The 17,902-nt window shown below is 47.0% G+C and overlaps 1 protein-coding gene across 1 annotated transcript in view; it reads left to right on the top strand.

Annotated features, from left to right (window-relative positions):
- The window catches only part of POLR1E (RNA polymerase I subunit E), a 20,980-nt gene extending 6,304 nt beyond the window's left edge, over window positions 1-14,676 (top strand). The window contains exons 5-12 of the mRNA XM_032164183.2: window positions 632-690; window positions 1,533-1,677; window positions 3,144-3,251; window positions 3,866-3,962; window positions 6,413-6,546; window positions 9,071-9,152; window positions 9,940-10,071; window positions 11,266-14,676. Of these exons, the coding sequence (XP_032020074.1) occupies window positions 632-690; window positions 1,533-1,677; window positions 3,144-3,251; window positions 3,866-3,962; window positions 6,413-6,546; window positions 9,071-9,152; window positions 9,940-10,071; window positions 11,266-11,425 (917 nt within the window). The 3' untranslated portion in view covers window positions 11,426-14,676. The remainder of the gene's footprint in view (window positions 1-631; window positions 691-1,532; window positions 1,678-3,143; window positions 3,252-3,865; window positions 3,963-6,412; window positions 6,547-9,070; window positions 9,153-9,939; window positions 10,072-11,265) is intronic.
- Window positions 14,677-17,902: the final 3,226 nt, after the last annotated feature.

Genomic DNA, 17,902 nt, shown 5'->3' on the forward strand with positions numbered 1-17,902 from the left:
CTCCCAAAGTGCTGGGATTACAAGCGTGAGCCACCGCGCCCGGCCTGGAGTTAAGTACTGTTGTTCTTTTTTTTTTTTTTTTTTTTACTACTGATGAAACTGGCACAGAGGTTAGATGACCTTATCAGGGGTGATGTCTGAGATAACAGGCAAGGCCACTCCAGAGCTTGTACTGTTGTGTACTAAGTTATAGTGCCCTTATTTGAGTACTTTGTAGATGACTGGAGAGCATCGTGTAAGTAGCACATGCCTCATGTTTATGCCTGCTTTTAGGTCTTTCACCAAGAAAGCAAAATTATTTCCTGGAAAGAGCCAAGGACTTGTTTTCTAATCCTGTCTCTGCCACTACCTGGTGAACTGACCTGGGGCAAGTCATTTCATCTGTGGGCCTTCTGTTTTTTAATTTCTAAAATGAAGAGCTTGGGCTCTCTAATTTATTCTCCAAGTTCTTTAACTGTATACTAAAGCTACATATTAAATATTCACAGTATACACTCATATTAGGCTCAGGGAAGTCCTATAGTAAAGAAATCTATTATTCTTAGATAGACAAATGAATATTAAACACTATTACTATTTGTAGGCCTCCCAATTGACTTCTCTTTCTTTCTGTTTTTGTGTGTTTTGATAGATGTATCAGTTGAGAGTGAACTGGCGCTAGAGAGTCAGACCAAAACTTACAGAGAAAAGGTGAGTGTGATAGAATTAAGATGTGGGACCTTAAGCAAGTTCCTTCTACACCTTGGGTTTCTCCATCAGTGAAATGAGCTTGTTGAACTGAAGGGTCTCCCTGGCTGCTCCCAGCTCATTCAGTCTGTTTCTCTGGACAATTAGTTTGTACCTGCAGAAGCCTCCTTGGTCCCACAGAGAACAATCTGGCTCCCATCTGGGGCAGCTGAACACAGCTCTGTGCCAATGTTTGGAGTCGGTTCTCTGGGCTGATACAAGTGTAGCATAATGCTTGTTTTAGGATTTAGTCCGAGTTTTAGAATATATTGGTTGTCGCCTGAAAACATTCATGTTAAAACAAAGTAAACTTGGGGATTTTCAATGTAGAAGGTCCCTACAAAGGTCATCTCACCCCAAGATGGCAAATTGATTGAATCTCTGGTGCTGTGTGGAGCACTGTATTGAGAAGGGGTGTGAGGCTACTTTTTGGTTCAGGGGGAAGGAGTCAGTGATCTATTAGCCTTGTCTGTTACGGGTGTAGGATGGGAGATTGGTAAATCTATTATTCCTGTCTGTTACGGGTATAGGATGGGAGAATGGTAAGCCATGTGCTACAGATTTGCCAGCCCTAATCCTAGTCAAGTCTTTTTATCTTACTGCTGGAGATGCTGTTGATTGATCAATCTGTTAATATCATTTGGTGCTTACAGCAGTCCTGTGAGGTAAATAGGTGCGATTCAGCCTTATTCACAGGTGAGGTAGTGATCACTGTGGGATGCTGAGAGTGTCCCCATAGTGACACAGCTAGGAGGGGCAGCGCCTACCTGTCCTGTCCCCAGTAACCAGGTTTATCTTGTAAACAGATGGATTCTTGTATTGAAGCCTTTGGTACCACCAAACAGAAGCGAGCTCTGAACGCCAGGAGAATGAATAGAGTTGGCAATGAATCTTTGAATCGTGCAGTGGCTAAAGCTGCAGAGACTATCATTGATACGAAGGGTGTTACTGGTAAGAAGTTGGAACTTGGGGTAAGAGTCTGCCCATAATGACAGCTTTCTCTTCTCTTGAGATCTTTTACCCACCCACAGATGGAATGCTGGGAGCTAGGGCTGAATTCCTTTCTGCCTCTTGCTGAAGGCCTTTTCAGGGACAGGCTCTGGAAGTAGTAAGAAACATCTGACATGGCCTTGTCTTCTAGTGATCTCACAGTCAAGTACAGGGACAGGCATGGAATGGATAAGTGCCTGCCATAGTCATGGTGCCAGGGTTACAGCCTGCAGGGCACAGAGGAGGGAGAATGCCTCAGGTTTCTCTTTGTGCATTGCAGGGAAGCTTTGGTCAAAAAGGCTGATGTGTTGATGGAAATGAGCCTCCAGAGGTGGCATTTCACTTTGGGATCAGTGGCTCTCTTTCTGGTATTTAGCAGCTGGAGTATTTAATTGTATTATTTTAAAATGTATTTATTGTTCAAATGCATTGTAAGAACATAAAAGCAAGTTTGTATGAGAGCAGCTTTTCTTTTTACCGATTTTAGAGATGAGGTCTTGCTATGTTGCCCAGGCTGATCTTGAACTCTTGGCTTCAAGCAGTCCTCCCGCCTCAGCCTCCCAGGTAGCTAGGCTTATAGGTGCACACCACTGTGCCCTGGGCAGAGCAGTTTTTCTATTAAGAATGGAATTCTAGTAATTTTTGGAAAATCTTTCCATACCCTATGATTATATAGATTTCAACACTTTCACAAATTTATTTATTTATTGATTGGAGATGGGGTCTTGCTCTATCACCCAGACTGGAGTGCAGTGGTGCAGACATGGCTCACTGCAGCCATAACCTCCTGGGCTCAAGTCATCCTCCTACTTCAGCCTCCCAGATGGCTGGGACCACAGATGTGTGCCACCATGCTCAGCTAATTTTTTTAGTTTTTTGGAGAGACAGGGTCTTGTCATGTTGCCTGGGCTGGTCTCAAACTCCTGGGCTCAAGCCATCCTCCCGCCTTGGCCTACCAAAATGTTGGGGTTACAGGTGTGAGCCACTACACCTGGCCATGTAGTTATTCTTGTAGGGCAGTTACAGTGTTATATTCTGAAAGTTTTGTTCGGCCTACAATGTGTGGCAAATTTTTCTAGAAGTGAAGCCATTAAAGGCTATTTTGGACGTCCCTCACTTTTAATTTCTCTCATTTTGTATTGTAAATGTTTATGTATTAGCACAGCTGTCTATCTCAACTCTATTGTAAGTTACCTGAGGGGAATCTTGCCACCTCCACCTTCTCCAGTGCCTAGCTTGTGTTTGTTCATAAGTGAACATGGCAGTCCTGAAGCAGTCAGCCTGATGGGGAGGCCAGGTCACTTTGGCAGAAGCATTCAGACTTGGGATTTCTGGACCATTGGTGGTCTCAAGTGCACAGACTGAAAAGAATGTTGGGGAACTGGAAACAAATAGGGTGATACATGGATTGTTTCTTTATTGAAAAGCGCTGGTCAGTGATGCTATCCACAATGACTTGCAAGATGACTCCCTCTACCTTCCTCCCTGCTATGATGATGCAGCCAAGCCTGAAGATGTGTATAAATTTGAAGATCGTATCCTTCTTGCAGCAGAAAAGCTGCCTTATTTCACAAATTGACATGTTTGCACATGTGTGCACAGTCAGGTTCTCTGAGGGTGTCTGTGTTCTGTGACATTCACAAGAGCTCCATCCAAACCTTTGCAGTTGCTCAGTGCTCTTGCCAGGAGGTTAACTTGGCTTCCTCACTAGCTAAGGGACTGGCTCCTGGGATTCAAATCCATTCCTCAGCAAAATGCCAAATGCTCACAGCTCAGACCTGTGGGGCTCACTCTCCATGGATAGTCAAAATAAGACTTTTGAACCAGCCAAATGCCCAAAGTCTAGGGCAGACCACTTTTGTAAAAGGAAGGGTTGGAGCTTAGGATTTCACCACTCAATGGGTCCGGTCAGAAGGAAAATGCCTGCAGTGGCTTTGTGATGAGAAAAGGCAGAAAAGCCTGGGCAGGGAATGGGCTCTGAGCTGGGAGTCGGAGAACTGAGTCACCAAGCTCTGTCCCTATGTGATCTGCCCTGTGTGATCTTGGCTGAGCCTCAGTTTCCCTGTCTGTGAAATGCCGTTGCTATGAGATGATCTAGCTAGTTGGATGTTTCTGTTTTGGTTGGATTATATTCTTGACCTATAACTAGTTCTTTCCCCTGCGGAGTATGAAGCTCTTCAGAGCCCATCTGAAGCTTTCAGGAACGTCACATCAGAAGAAATACTGAAGATGATTGAAGAGAACAGGTACCCTGACTTAAGCAGATGGGGATTCTGCGGAGTGCTGTTGGGACACAACAATAGTCAGACACTGTGCAGGTCCTTTGGGTGTCAGTCAGTGAGGAGGTGTGTCCGTTCAGCATTTGAACATGAATGAGCCAGGGTTTTCTTGAATGTTTGGGCTTCCAGGAGGTGTGGGTCACATTCAAGGGAAAGGGTTGGTCTCTGAGTGTGTGGGACCTGCGACAGGGCCGAGGGTGGTGAGGGCTTCTACTCTAGGGCTGGGAACCAGAGCTGGCCTGTGTCACCCAGTGTCATGCTGTTGCTGATTGTCACTGGCAGGGCCCAAATGCTGGCCTGGGAATGGGTGCTGGCCAAAGTGATGGTTTCTCTGTGATGATATGGTAGGCGAGCTTTTCTAACATTAAATTTATGTATTTAAAATATTGTATATTTTAAATAATTCAGAGATTATTTCCTTCTCCCTCCCCTTTCCCATTAAAACAGCTTCTTTTATGATGATGGTGAGTTTTTTTTGCTTTTGAATTTTTTCTTTTAATAATTTTATTTTGATAAAGAGTTGTCAATCTGAGGTTTGTTCCTCCAATTTTTGTTTTAAAATTTTACTGGTCATTGAAATCCAGTGCCTTTCCAGTGCCTTGGAATTATTATTATTATTATTACTTTTTTTTTTCGCTTCAAAGATTTATTTCCAAAAAAGAGCTCATTACTAGTTCATAGTTGTCTTAATGTGATTGTGACTCAGGGGCAGGTGCAGGAACGAACTCTGAGCAGGGAGTCTGAAAACTGAGTCCCTGAGCTCTGCCCTTATCTTCCCTTCTTGAAGCCTCAGTTTTTCTATCTGTAAAATGAGGCAGCTACGAGATGATCTTGAAGAGCCTTTTTATCTCTGTGAGTCCAGGGTCTTGCTAGCAGTAGAACAGTGCCTGAAAATAATAGTTAGCATTGACTGAGCCTTAGCATTTTTGCCAAGCACTGTTCTAAGAGCTTTACTGGCATCGTCTCTTAATCCAGAAAAAATCCTTTTAGGCGGAGAGTACCTGTACTATCATTGGCCCCAATTTATTTATTTATTTATTTATTTATTTATTTATTTATTTATTTTTTATTTATTTTTTTGAGACGGAGTCTTGCTCTGTGCCCCAGGCTGGAGTGCAGTGGCGCGATCTCGGCTCACTGCAAGCTCCGCCTCCCAGGTTCACGGCATTCTCCTGCCTCAGCCTCCCGAGTAGCTGGGACTACAGGCGCCCGCCAACACACCTGGCTAATTTTTTGTATTTTTAGTAGAGACGGGGTTTCACCATGTTAGCCAGGATGGTCTCGATCTCCTGACCTCGTGATCCGCCCTCCTCGGCCTCCCAAAGTGCTGGGATTACAGGCTTGAGCCACCGCGCCCGCATTGGCCCCAATTTATAAATGGAGAAACCAGGGCACCAGATGGCAAGAAACTTGCCCAGCCGGGCGCGGTGGCTCACGCCTGTAATCCCAGCACTTTGGGAGACTGAGGCGGGCGGATCACCTGAGGTCGGGAGTTCAAGACCAGCCTGACCAACGTGGAGAAACCCCATCTCTACTAAAAATACAAAATTAGCCGGGCGTGGTGGCGCATGCCTGTAATCCCAGCTACTCGGGAGGCTGAGGCAGGAGAATCGCTTGAACCCAGGAAGCGGAGGTTGTGGTGAGCCAAGATCGCGCCACTGCACTCCAGCCTGGACAACAGAGTGAGACTCAGTCTCAAAAAAAAAAAAAAAAAAAGAGAAACTTGCCTAAGCCATTAAATGGCAGAAAAAGGATTGAAACCCAGGCAGGCTGACTACAGAGTCTATGCTCCTGACTACAAAAACAGGCCAGCAAACTACAGCCCACATGCCAAGTCTGGCCTGCTGCCTGTGAGTAAGTAAAATATAAATAAAGTTTTATTGGAGCACAGCCCTGTTCATTTACTTAAGTACTATCTGTGGCTGCTTTTGCACTACAATGGCAGAGTCAGGTAGTTGCAGCAGAGGTTGTATGGCCTCCAAAGCCTAAAATATTTACTGTCTAGCCCTTTATTGATCCCTGCAGTAAACCATGTTCTCCTGTTATTAGGAGTGTTGAGTGTACTGGCCCTTCATCAGCTGCTTTTGTTCATTTGTTTTTTTTGTTTCTGAGACAGGGTCTCGCTGTGTCACCTAAGCTGGAGTACAGTGGCCCAGACAGCTCACTGGAGCCTCGACCTCCTGGGCTCAAGTGATCTTCCTGCCTCAGCCTCCCGAGTAGCTGGGACCACAGGCGTGTGCCACCATGCTGGCTTAGTTTTTGTGGAGATGGGGTCTTGCCTTGTTGCCCAGGCTTTCATCAGCTGTTGAGTGTGTCGGGGTGAGAGGCGCCTGCTGTTCTCGTTGTAAGAGGGAAATAGTTCCTGACAGAGCCCGTCTCACCCTGACACAGGCCTCCCTTTCTTTTCCTTGTTTTAGCCATTGCAACTTTGTCATAGAAGCGTTGAAGTCTTTGCCATCAGATGTGGAGAGCCGAGACCGCCGGGCCCGATGCATATGGTTTCTGGATACCCTCATCAAATTTCGAGCTCAGAGGGTAGTTAAGCGGAAAAGTAAGTCTATGATAAACATTTTATTCTAATTGTTTCCAGTCTATTATTTGTCTATAATTCTTAGATCAGTTCTAGTGAGAGAAGAAAATGGATATGTCTGTCCAAGTCTTTATTGTCAACTGTGAGATTCCTGCTGGTACTACTGATGTGTCGAGGGGACTTGCCAGGCCCCTTTTTCTCTCTGGATCTCCCATTTTCTCATCTGAAAATTGGGACCACGTTGGATTATATGATAGTTCAGCGTCCTTCCAGAGCTAACATTTGCTACTTCTATTCTGCGTGAGGCAAAGTAGAATATCCAGGTCAAATAAAATGAAAACTTTAAGGGACTGTTGGAACAAACAGCCACGTGTGTGTGCATGTGTGTGTGTATGTGTAGAGAGAGAGAGAGCTTATGAGTTACACAGATGTATCTTGAAGGCTTGTGGCAGGTTTGTGCTGTGTCAGCTTATTTCTAACAGGAGAGAGTCAATCTGATGGTAACCCAGTGTCACCTGTAGCTAGGACCCTTTGCGGGTCACACCCTCATACCTACCCAGAGTTGGAAACCCAGAAGATGTCTGTGGTTTTAGGCACAAGATGTATTTAGTTGTTGTTACTGTGATTGGGCATCCAGTAGTCTATACTCCTGTTTTTCAGTATAGTCATGTGTCACTTAATGATGGGGATATGTTCTGAGAAATGTATCCTTAGGCAATTTTGTCATTGTACAAACATCATAGAGTATATTTACATAAACCTAGATAGTATAGCCTACTACACACCTAGGCTATATGCTATAAGCTGCTGTTCCTAGGCTGCAAACCTATACAGCATGTTACTATACTGAATATTATAGGCAATTGTAACACAATGGCATTTGTGTATCTTAAATATATCTAAACAAAAGGAATAGTAAAACTATGATATTATAATCTTATGGGACCGGCTGGGCATGGTGGTTCACGCCTATATCTCAGCACTTTGAGAGGCCAAGGTGAGAGGATCACTTCAGGGCAGGAGTTTGAGACCAGCCTGGGCAACATACTGAGACACTGTCTCTACAGAAAAATAAAAATATTAGCTGGGGTGGTGCACGCCTGTACTCCCAGCTATTTGGGAGGCTGAGGCAGGAAGAGTGTTTGAGCCTAGGAGTTCAAGGTTACAGTGAGCTATGATTGCACCACTGCCTCGGTGACAGCAAGACCCTGTGTGAAAAAAATCTTACGGGACCACTGTCACATTTGTGGCCTGTCATTGACCAAAACACTGTAATGTGGGACATGTATTTGCTTAGTCATGCTTTTTTTTTTTTTTTTGAGACAGGATCTTGCTCTGTCACCCAGACTGGAGTGCAGTCCCATGATCTTGGCTCACTACAACCTCCATCTCCTGGGTTCAAGCAATTCTGCCTCAGCCTACCGGGTAGCTGGGATTACAGGCGGGCACCACCACACCCAGCTAATTTTTGTGTTTAGTAGAGACGGAGTTTTTCCATGTTGGCCAGGCTGGTCTCACCTGACCTCAGGTGATCCACCCTCCTTGGCCTCCCACAGTGCTGGCTGGGATTACAGGCGTGAGCTACTGCATCCAGCTTGTATTTGCTTTGTATTTTTTTTTTTGAGACAGAGTCTCGCTCTGTCGCCCAGGCTGGAGTGCAGTGGCTCGATCTGGGCTCCCTGCAACCTCCGCCTACTGGGTTCAAGGGATTCTCTTGCCTCAGCCTCCTGAGTAGCTGGGATTATAGGCGCCCGCCACCACACTCGGCTAACGGGGTTTCACCATGTTGGTCAGGCTGGTCTCGAACTCCTAACCTCATGATCTGCCCGCCTTGGTCTTCTAAAGTGCTGGGGTTACAAGCGTGAGCCACTATGCCCAGCTAGTTGGTTTTTTTGTTTGTTTTTTTGAGATGGAGTCTCACTCTATCGCCCAGGCTAGAGTACAGTGGCTCAGTCTCGGCTCACTGCAACCTCTGCCTCCCAGGTTCAAGCAATTGTCCTGCCTCAGCCTCCCAAGTAGCAGGGATTAGAGGTGTGTGCCACCATACCTGGCTAAATTTTGTATTTTTAGTAGAGACGGGGTTTCACCATGTTGGCCAGGCTGGTCTTGAACTCCTGACCTCAGATGTTCTGCCTGCCTCGGCCTGCCTCCCAAAGTGTTGGGATTACAGGCGTGACCCACCGCGCCTGGCCACTTAGTTCTTATTTTCACATTCCAATTCCACCTTTCCCCCTCTCTCCCTGAGCTTTCAGCACAATTTTTGTTTTCTAAGGTCATGTTAAATCTGTGTCCTTACGCCTCAGGCTGTTTTCTTGTCACTGCCCCATCACCAGCATCTCTCGTGCAGGGCAAACTGCAGGCTGCAGCACACCAAGCATGTTTTCATTTTGATGTGGCTGTTCTGCTTTGTGTGGGCCCTGCTTCTCTTACCACCTGCTTCTGGTCATTGCAGTCGTCCAGCTGTTGGCCTTTTCTCTCAGCTCATGGTTGAGGTGTGGCCTGAGGGTTTTGAGAGAAAATGATCAAACTCAACTTTGTGTTGTAGGTGCTCTGGGACCTGGAGTTCCCCACATCATCAACACCAAACTGCTGAAGCACTTTACCTGCTTGACCTACAACAATGGCAGGTCAGGGGGTGGTTGCTGGGATTTGTCCTGTGCAGGAGAAAGTAGGTGGGGGTTGGGAGTGAGGAGCAGGGGCTTGGACTCAATTCCATGTCCACGGAGATGCAGTGCTGAAGAGACTGCTGCCATTTGGAAGGCTCCTGGGGCCCCAGTAAGTTTAGCAAATGCTAAATATGATATATTCTGCCCTTCTTGTAAAAGTATTACCTTTTGGGAACCTTAGAAGCTCTGGGAAGTCCTACAATAAAGACTTGCTTTACTTGACATACTTTTGAAGAGCCCTTCCTGATGTCCCACAGAGCTGGTGTTCTGCGGAAAGGCAGCATTGCAGAAAAGGGCAGCCCAACTCCATGACTCTGGGGAAAGACCCGCAAGCACTGCCCCTAGGCTTCCTTCCTGCCATTTGCATGGAGTGTGTTTTCTGCTCTTGAGTGTGCTTTGAAGAATCAGCACAGCTGATTTCGGAATGATTGTTTTCCCACCAGCCCTGCTGAGCAGGTGGTGACAGACTCACAGGGCCGTCACCGGCTCAAAGCGCTAGCAGTGCCCAGGGAGAGTGTAGGCCCAGCTTGCTCTATCTGCCTCAGAGGGAAACATGGATTGGCACACTGCTGCACTGTGTGTGAGACCCAGGAACCTTGGAAGGGCAAAGTCACCCACATTCCTTTTCCTTTCCTGAAGTTGGGAAGACACTCAGTGCATATGAGAATAGGATTGGATGTTCTTATTTTGCCTTTGGAGAAATTGAGAGTTTAATTTTGTTTCTCCTTTATTACCACTGATTTTCTAGATTACGGAACTTAATTTCGGATTCTATGAAGGCGAAGATTACTGCATATGTGATCATACTTGCCTTGCACATACATGACTTCCAAATTGACCTGACAATGTTACAGAGGGACTTGAAGCTCAGTGAGAAAAGGTGAGCACAACGGAATAAAGAGCTCCCTGCAGGGTGCCTTGATGTCTTATTTCTGGTACCACTGGAAAGCATGAGGCACCACCAAGGGAACTGAGGATGTTTAAATGTGGGAACAACTTGGAACTAGAGGACTATTTTCAATGAATGAATCATTGACTGAATGAGCAACTAGACATTACTCAGTGCCTTCTCTGTGCTAGATAAATTATGTCATTATCTCACTGATTTCCCTAGAAAACAACTGAAGAATCAGGCTCAGAAAAGTACATGGCTTTCTCAAGGTTACACAACCAAGAGGGGAGTAGTTGGCCTTGAGACCTGAGCTTTTCCATAACATTCTGTTTCTGAATAACCAGGCAGCCTCCATTCTCTGAATTGCTGTCACAGGGGAGAGGGATTCTGTATGGTTCTGAGGAGTGCAGCCCAGGGTGGAAGTTGTAGGACAACCCAATTTGAGCTTAGTAAGAAGAGTTTTCTCACAGTCAGATGGAAGGGTTTACCAGGGGAGGTGTTCAAGGCCAGGTGGAACTGCTGTTTGGCCGGGATGTCATGTTTCCACTTCTCTGACCCAACTGGGAGAGCTGGTGGTGGAGGTGACCTTTTAGGCTCCGTCTAGCCTTGTAGAGGGAATTCAGACAGTAGGGGCAGAGCTGCCCAGGAACCTGAACTGTGGGGTCAGCTGATCTTTGTCAGTGATTTAGGGGCATCTGACATCCAGGGGCCCAGAGGGTGTATAGGAGAGCCTGTGAACACACCTCTGTCTGGACTCTCTAGCAGTCCGTGGAGGGACTGTTCTGAGGGCCGTCCACAAACTGTGTTCCCACAGGCAGTGAGGCTGAAAAAAAGAGAACAGGTACTTGGAACCTGTCAGATTCTAGCAATTGCTCAATCCTGGTTGCTAAAAGTTTGGTTATGGGAGGTAAAGAAAGTTGCTCACAGGGCTCTAGATACCCTGGTTTCTCATCACCCATATGGATCTTTTCAAGGGCATTAAAATGAAATTGGCTGTCTGATGGTTCCCAGCAGGTGAGGGGACCTTGCCTGCCTCTCTGCCAGGGGCTTTGTGCCTGCTGGCAACCTTTGGGATTCTGTCTTTATGGCCTGGAGCATGAATGTGCTGCTACCTTTTGCCAAACCTCCCTGAACAGTCACATTGAGGGGTCTCTCCAGTTGTTCTGTTTGTGTCTTCCTTAGGATGATGGAGATAGCCAAAGCCATGAGGCTGAAGATCTCCAAAAGAAGGGTGTCTGTGGCCGCCGGCAGTGAAGAAGATCACAAACTGGGCACCCTGTCCCTCCCACTGCCTCCAGCCCAGACTTCAGACCGCCTGGCAAAGCGGAGGAAGATTACCTAGACGCATGCTTTCCAGACAGGGCATTTTGGCTGCATCACAGCCACTGGCTGGTTGTATTCATTTCCATTTTTATGTTTTAAAAAGGAAAGGTCCAGGGATGATGGCTCACACCTGAAATCCCAGCACTTTGGGAGGCCGAGGCAGGAAGATCATTGAGCTCAAGAGTTTGAAACCAGTCTGGGCAACATAGGGAGACCCCATCTCTACCGGGGGAAAAAAAAAAAGAGTCAGGCCTGGTGGTGTGCGCCTGTAATCCCAGCTACTCGGGAGGCTGAGGCAGGACGATTACTTGAGGTTGGGAAATCAAGGTTGCAGTGAGCTATGATTGCGTGGCCACACTCCAGCCTGGGTCACAGAGTGAGACCTTGTCTCAAAAAAGTCAAATAAGGAAAAAAGAAGCCTTGCTTTGGCACAGGTATGAAGCCAGAGGCCAGCATCTCAACTGTGCTTGTCTTATGCAGAAATATAATAAAGCAATGGCCAGGTTGGACTTCATCTCTCTCCTTTGGTATTATTGCTGTGACTATAAATGGCAGATGTTTCTCATGTTGGTTCACCTGTGTGGGTGTTTGGGAGGGTGGGTCCTCCCTCCCAAATTCGACTCACCAGGCTGAGTCAAATCTAATGGATGAAGGTTTCCAAAGAGAAATGTGAAGTGGCGTGCTTAGGTCTAGAAGGGCCAGTGGAGTACGTGGTGAGGAAGGAGGATCTGGCTCAGCACGCCTGGGAATGACACTTCAGGTTTATCAGAAGCTAACTGGGTCACCGGTGTGATGGGGGCTGCCACAGGCCAGTAGGATACAGCCTGTTGTAATGGGGTGGAGCCAAGTCAGAGGAAGTGGTGACCCAATTTCTCTGTCTGGCGGAGGCCACGTAGAAGGCAGGGGTCAGCTCTGAAAGCCACACTTTGAAGAGGATGAATCAGTCAGTGTTCAGTCAGAAAATCAATTGCTCTAGGTATCTTAAGAAGAAAAGATTTTAATGTATGGATAAGGTGCTGTAGAACTGTGACAAGGGCCAGAGGACTGGGAACCGGAAGGTCGCCGTCAGGACTGCTGAATTCAAGAACACACTGCCGGGGTTGCCATCCGGGACTCAGAAGCCACTTCTGCTCCATAACTGCTCCTGGAATTCATGAAGCTGAAGATTCAACACTGGGCTGCTGATTTCAGCTACCCATGCTTTCTTCTTTTTCTTTTTATTTTTTTGAGACAGAGTCTTGCTCTGTAGCCCAGGCTGGAGTGCAGTGGCACAATCTCACTCACTGCTACCTCCGCCTCCTAGGGCTTGGTTCAAGCAATTCTCCTGCCTCAGCTTCTGGAGTGGCTGGGATTACAGGCATGCACCACCATGCCCAGCTAATTTTTTTGTATTTTTAGTAGAGACAGGGTTTCACTGTGTTGGCCAGGCTGGTCTTGAACTCCTGACGTGATTCACCCGCCTTGGCCTCCCAAAGTGCTGGGATTACGGGCGTGAGCCACCGTGCCCAGCCTACCCCTGCTTTCAAAGGTCCTGTATTTCCACCACCTTGTCACCACAGATAGCCAAAAGGTCAAGCAGCTAGCCTCCACCTTGCTTCCTTCTGGTGCGCATATATAGGAGCCTTATTTGCATGTGGAATCCTAGCAGGAAGGGAGTCTTTGAAATAGGTTTTGGCTCACCAGCCTCTAGTGACAGGAGGCATTCTAGAAGGACACGAGTGGATTATAACTGCCAACCAATTGGATGTGCCACGGAGGAGATGGAGAAGCTGTGTCCAAAGGGGTGCTATAAGGACAGGAGTGTGATACAGGAAGGCTTAGGTACGTGGCCTGGGCCCAGTCTCAGATCTCCAGGGTCCTGCTTCAAGTGGGAGCAGTTGAGATCTGTGACACTCAGCGCCTGGGAGGCCGGGGAAGTGAAGGGAGGGAGACAGAACTCAGCTCCTCTGAGAGCAGAAGTTTACACAGCACCTGGGGCCCTCCATTTGGGAGTCACGGTGGAAAGGAGTCTTGGCTGAGATTTGCGGCAGGTGCACCTTATTTTCTTTGCGCTCTGGGATGCCCTCAGAGCCGTGCTCTTCTGCTTTGTCCCCATCTGCCTCTGGCCCTGGGTAGGAGGCACCTGGAGCATACTTTGTCTTCCTCCAGCAAAGGTGTGGGCAGGGAATGTACTTGTCTCTTGTTTATCTTTAAGCCGTTGTGAAAATCAAGTATGTGACTCTTCCTTGGAAAAAATAACCTCTCAGAAAAGGACTTCTAATACATCCTCAGGGTAGAATGTGTTTTCGTGATTACTTTTTTTTTTTGGAGACGGAGTTTCACTCTCGTTGCCCAGGCTGGAGTGCAATGGTGCGATCTCGGCTCACTGCAACCTCCGCCTCCCGGGTTCAAGTGCTTCTCCTGCCTCAGCCTCCCGATTACAGGCATGCACCACCACGCCCAGCTAATTTTGTATTTTTAGTAGAGACGGGGTTTCTCCATGTTAATCTGGTCTCGAACTCCTGACCTCAGGTAATCCATCTGCCTCGGCCTCCCAAAGTGCTGGGATTACAGGGCGTGAGCCACCACACCTGGCTTTTTGTGATTACTTTTAAAATTCAGGTGGGTTTGACACTTGGAGGCTTAATTTCTGGGAATGACTGGACACAGCATGTGGCTGGGACCCTCTGAACAACCTCTGACCTAGTGGAGAAGCAGATGGTAATGACTGTAGGTATGGATAGGGAAAGACTAGGCGGGCAAATACTTGTCATGTGTGTCAACAAGTGTATCTTGCTAAATGTCGGGGACACATTCCCAGAGGCTAAAAAGCAAATTTCTGTACATTAGGAGATTTGTGAGTCCTTAGGCTCAGAAGAGGGCTCCACCTAGGACAATACCTGACATAGGAGTGGTCAGTGTCTGCAGAATGAGTCAGGGCATGAACTGTACTTTCCTTGGCAGGGTTATTAGGTAGTAAACACTTGCAGAATAATGGAATTGTACTAGGGCTTCTTCTGGCTGTAGAAACCCATTTGTTTACTAATAGATTCCCAGAGGATACCTTGATCTCACCAAGCTATTTGCCAGAATGTCTCCTGATGGCCTCATTGAAGAAAGGGGGACTGTGAGCCAGATGCTGGTGCCCTGAAGATTTGTAGTTTGTGGGATAGTCTTAACTTGGCAGGGTTTGATTAACAGAACGAAGGCTGTTCCTTGGAGGGAAGTCTCTGCTTGCTGCCTTGACCTGTTGGACACTGTTAATTGGGATGAGGTCAAAGAAGGCATAGTTACCACATTGGCAGGAGACCCTAACCTGGAAATAGTGAATTACATAACATTCTTTCAAGTGTTTCCTCTTTAAAGTATTTTCATATAGTTTCACACAGAGAAAACTTGCCAGAACTCTTGTATATCCTTTACCCAGATTCTCCAACTATTAATACTTTGTCCCATTTACTATTTGCTTTAGACATTTTGAGATCTCTTTGAACCATTTGAGGAAAACATCCTACCCTTCTACCCATAAGTACTTTTTCAGTGTGTACATCCTGAGAATCTGGACTTTCTCTTCCATAACCACAGTCCATCAGATGCAGGAAATAAGACAATAATACAATACTATGACTTAGCCCACAGTTCATGTTCAAATTTTACTGATCACCATGCCTCTTTGGTCTTGCTTAATCTGAAGCAGTTCAGATTTTTATTGGACTTTCTTGGCTTTGACATTTTGGAGAGTGAGGTGTTATTCTGTAGGGTGTCTGTCAGTTTACATTTGGGGCTTCCCCGTGATCGGATTCAGGATTTACATTTTTGGCAGGAAGAGAAGTGATGCTGTGACCCACGTGCATCACATTAGGGGCCCATGATGTGGGACTGCGCTTTCCTTGTTGGTGTTAACTTTTATTAGTTAAGGTTGTGTTTTCCCCATTGTGAAGTTACTGTTTTTCCTTTTAATTCATAAGTAATTTGTGGAGGGATACGTTGAAACTAAGTATCCTGTTCCTCATGAAACTTTAACCTACTAGTTTCAGCCTCAGTTGATGATGCTTGCTGAATCAATTACCAAGATGGTTACAAAATGGTGATTTTGTAACGCTATCATTTCTTCTAATTATTGGCACGCTCTTATAAGGCAGAGCTTGTTTTCTTGAACTTGGAAGTTTTGTGTTCATTTAGTTATCGGCATAGACTCAAGAGTCTTGTGTTCTATGTGGAGGCTGTTACTGTGATTCCTTGTGATGCCCAGATTGTACATATTTGGCCAATCTTGAGTTCCTTCAGGAAACCTGGATCCCATCATTTTAAGGGTGCTTCCTTACTTTCTGGCATAAGATATTCCAGGCCTACCTTGTACTTTCCCTGCTGCTGCACTGGAGTCAGTCTTCTGTTGTGGTTTTGCTTTTTAGAGACAGGCTTTGTGTCTCTTTTTTTAGAGACAGGCTTTGTGCCTTTGCTTTGTCGCTCAGGCTGGAGAGTGGTGATGCAGTCAGCTCACTGCACTCCTGGGTTCCAGCCGTCCTCCTGCCTCAGCCTCCTGAGTAGCTAGGACTATGGGCATGCACCACCACACCCAGCTTTGAATCAGTCTTTTATCCAAGGAGCTCTGGCCTTTTAGTGGAGAATAGCAGATGACATGAATGATGGGCCCGAAGCAGGAAGTGAAATGCAATCCTGACCACCAGACAGATGGGATCTTCAGCTGCACTCGGGCAAGAACTGGGCTCAGAGTAGAGGTGACAGCTCTGTGATGGGTAGCTCAGGCTGCACCAGGAGGCCATGCTAGGTTTGACTTCATTTAAAAAGCACATTAACCACAGCTGATGGGCTCAGGAGCTCCATGAAGGCACCCTGCAGAGGTCTGGAGGGTAGTGAGAAGGTACCAATGGGGTGAGCATGCCTATGTTGGATAGTTACTAATATTTGCTAGGTAGGAATAAGTCCAGCATGCTCCACGTGCACCCACCATGAGGAGGCATTTGGAGAGAAAGCTTGCTCTGTGCTGTCAGATTGAAGAAGGTGGGCCCAGGGGTGCTGTTGACAGTATAGGCTCATGTGCTGTTCCAAGGCTCAACTCTGGCTCTTGCCTGGTCTGGCCGTACCATGTCCACCATCTGCTATACTTAGGACCTCTTCTGGACACCAGGGCAGTGACCTCACCAAGACCTGGAGGCCTAGATGATGATATCATACAGGTGTTTGCTGTGCTTGTATATTCCCATCAGCAGACATCAATGTTTGGGCCTGAGTGGCCAACAGGGAAGTCCAGGGAGGACACAGTATAAGCTGCTTGGGTAGAGGTCAGCTGGAACCTCTTGTGAACTCTGCACCAGAGTGAAGCCTTCACCCATGGCAGTATTCCTGTGGGTGGGAGGGTAGCTACTGCAGATTGAATGCAAATTATTCCAAGAAAACACAGTACCTTAGAGAATTCGCTTTAGATCCATGAGTGCTGCCCATGGAGCTGGGCCATTCCTCCGGAGATGCAGGACAGGACTCCTCAACTCTGCTTCTTTGGGCTCTCCCAGACCTACCCAGGCCACTGGAGTGAGTCTAGAGAAAGGACCAGGGTGGTGAAGAGACACCCTGCAAACTGGCACATATGAGAGGAACCCAGGAGGGCAACAGACCCCAGGGGGATGAGGGTGCTGCCTGCAAATCTCTGAAGAGTTGTCACAGTGAAGAGATGTCCTTTCGGGGCCCCAGGGAGGTAGAGATTCTAGGAATGAGGTTGGGTTTGTTTCCTCATTTGTCTGCCTGTCTGTCTACCCATCCAGCCAACACTTAGTGAGCTTTGCTCTGTGCTGGGCATAGAGAATCAACAGTGAACAAGATGGGCAAAATCCCTGTCCTCAACCAACAGACTGAAAATAGAGGATTCAGTGCCATCTGCAGGTGGCATGTGGCTGAGTGGGCACAGGATCATGGAGAAGGCGCAGTTAACTGATATTTGCAGAGACAGGGGAAGGTGTTTCACACAAGTAGTGACTAAGGAGCTTCTGAAGTGGGGGTAGAATTTAGCCAGGGAGAGCGACTTGCTCAATGAAGTAAAAAGTTGGATGGGCTCAGTTTTGGGCAAGTCTGGCCTGTTATGCAAAGCACCCGCACTCCCTGATTCTTCCCCAAACACAAAAGCTAAGGTGGGTGTTCTGTTCCTCCCACTTCTGCCTCCAAATGACCTGGAGGGAAATTGTGTCCCACCTGTTCCCTTCCCTGCCACCTATGATCCAGGTAATAGGCCTCCCCACACCTCTCCACCTACAAGCTCTTAACATCTGATAGGGAACTTTCCCCTACCGGGTCTCAGGAGCATCAGCACTCCCAGTCTCCAAAATGGGGACAATGGCCTCACCAAGTCAGTGTTTAATATATTATTGACAGAACGTAAGATGATTTTAGGTGGCTCAGGGATGTAGCAAAGTACTCGTGTTCTGCTGGTTAGGCTAAGCTGCAGTGACAAATGGCTCTCAAATGTCTGGTTTCAACAAAAGTTCATTTGCTTATGGCACGTATC

The sequence above is a fragment of the Hylobates moloch genome, unplaced genomic scaffold (assembly GCF_009828535.3).
Source record: "Hylobates moloch isolate HMO894 unplaced genomic scaffold, HMol_V3 SCAFFOLD_10, whole genome shotgun sequence".
Classification (NCBI taxonomy): Eukaryota; Metazoa; Chordata; class Mammalia; order Primates; family Hylobatidae; genus Hylobates; species Hylobates moloch.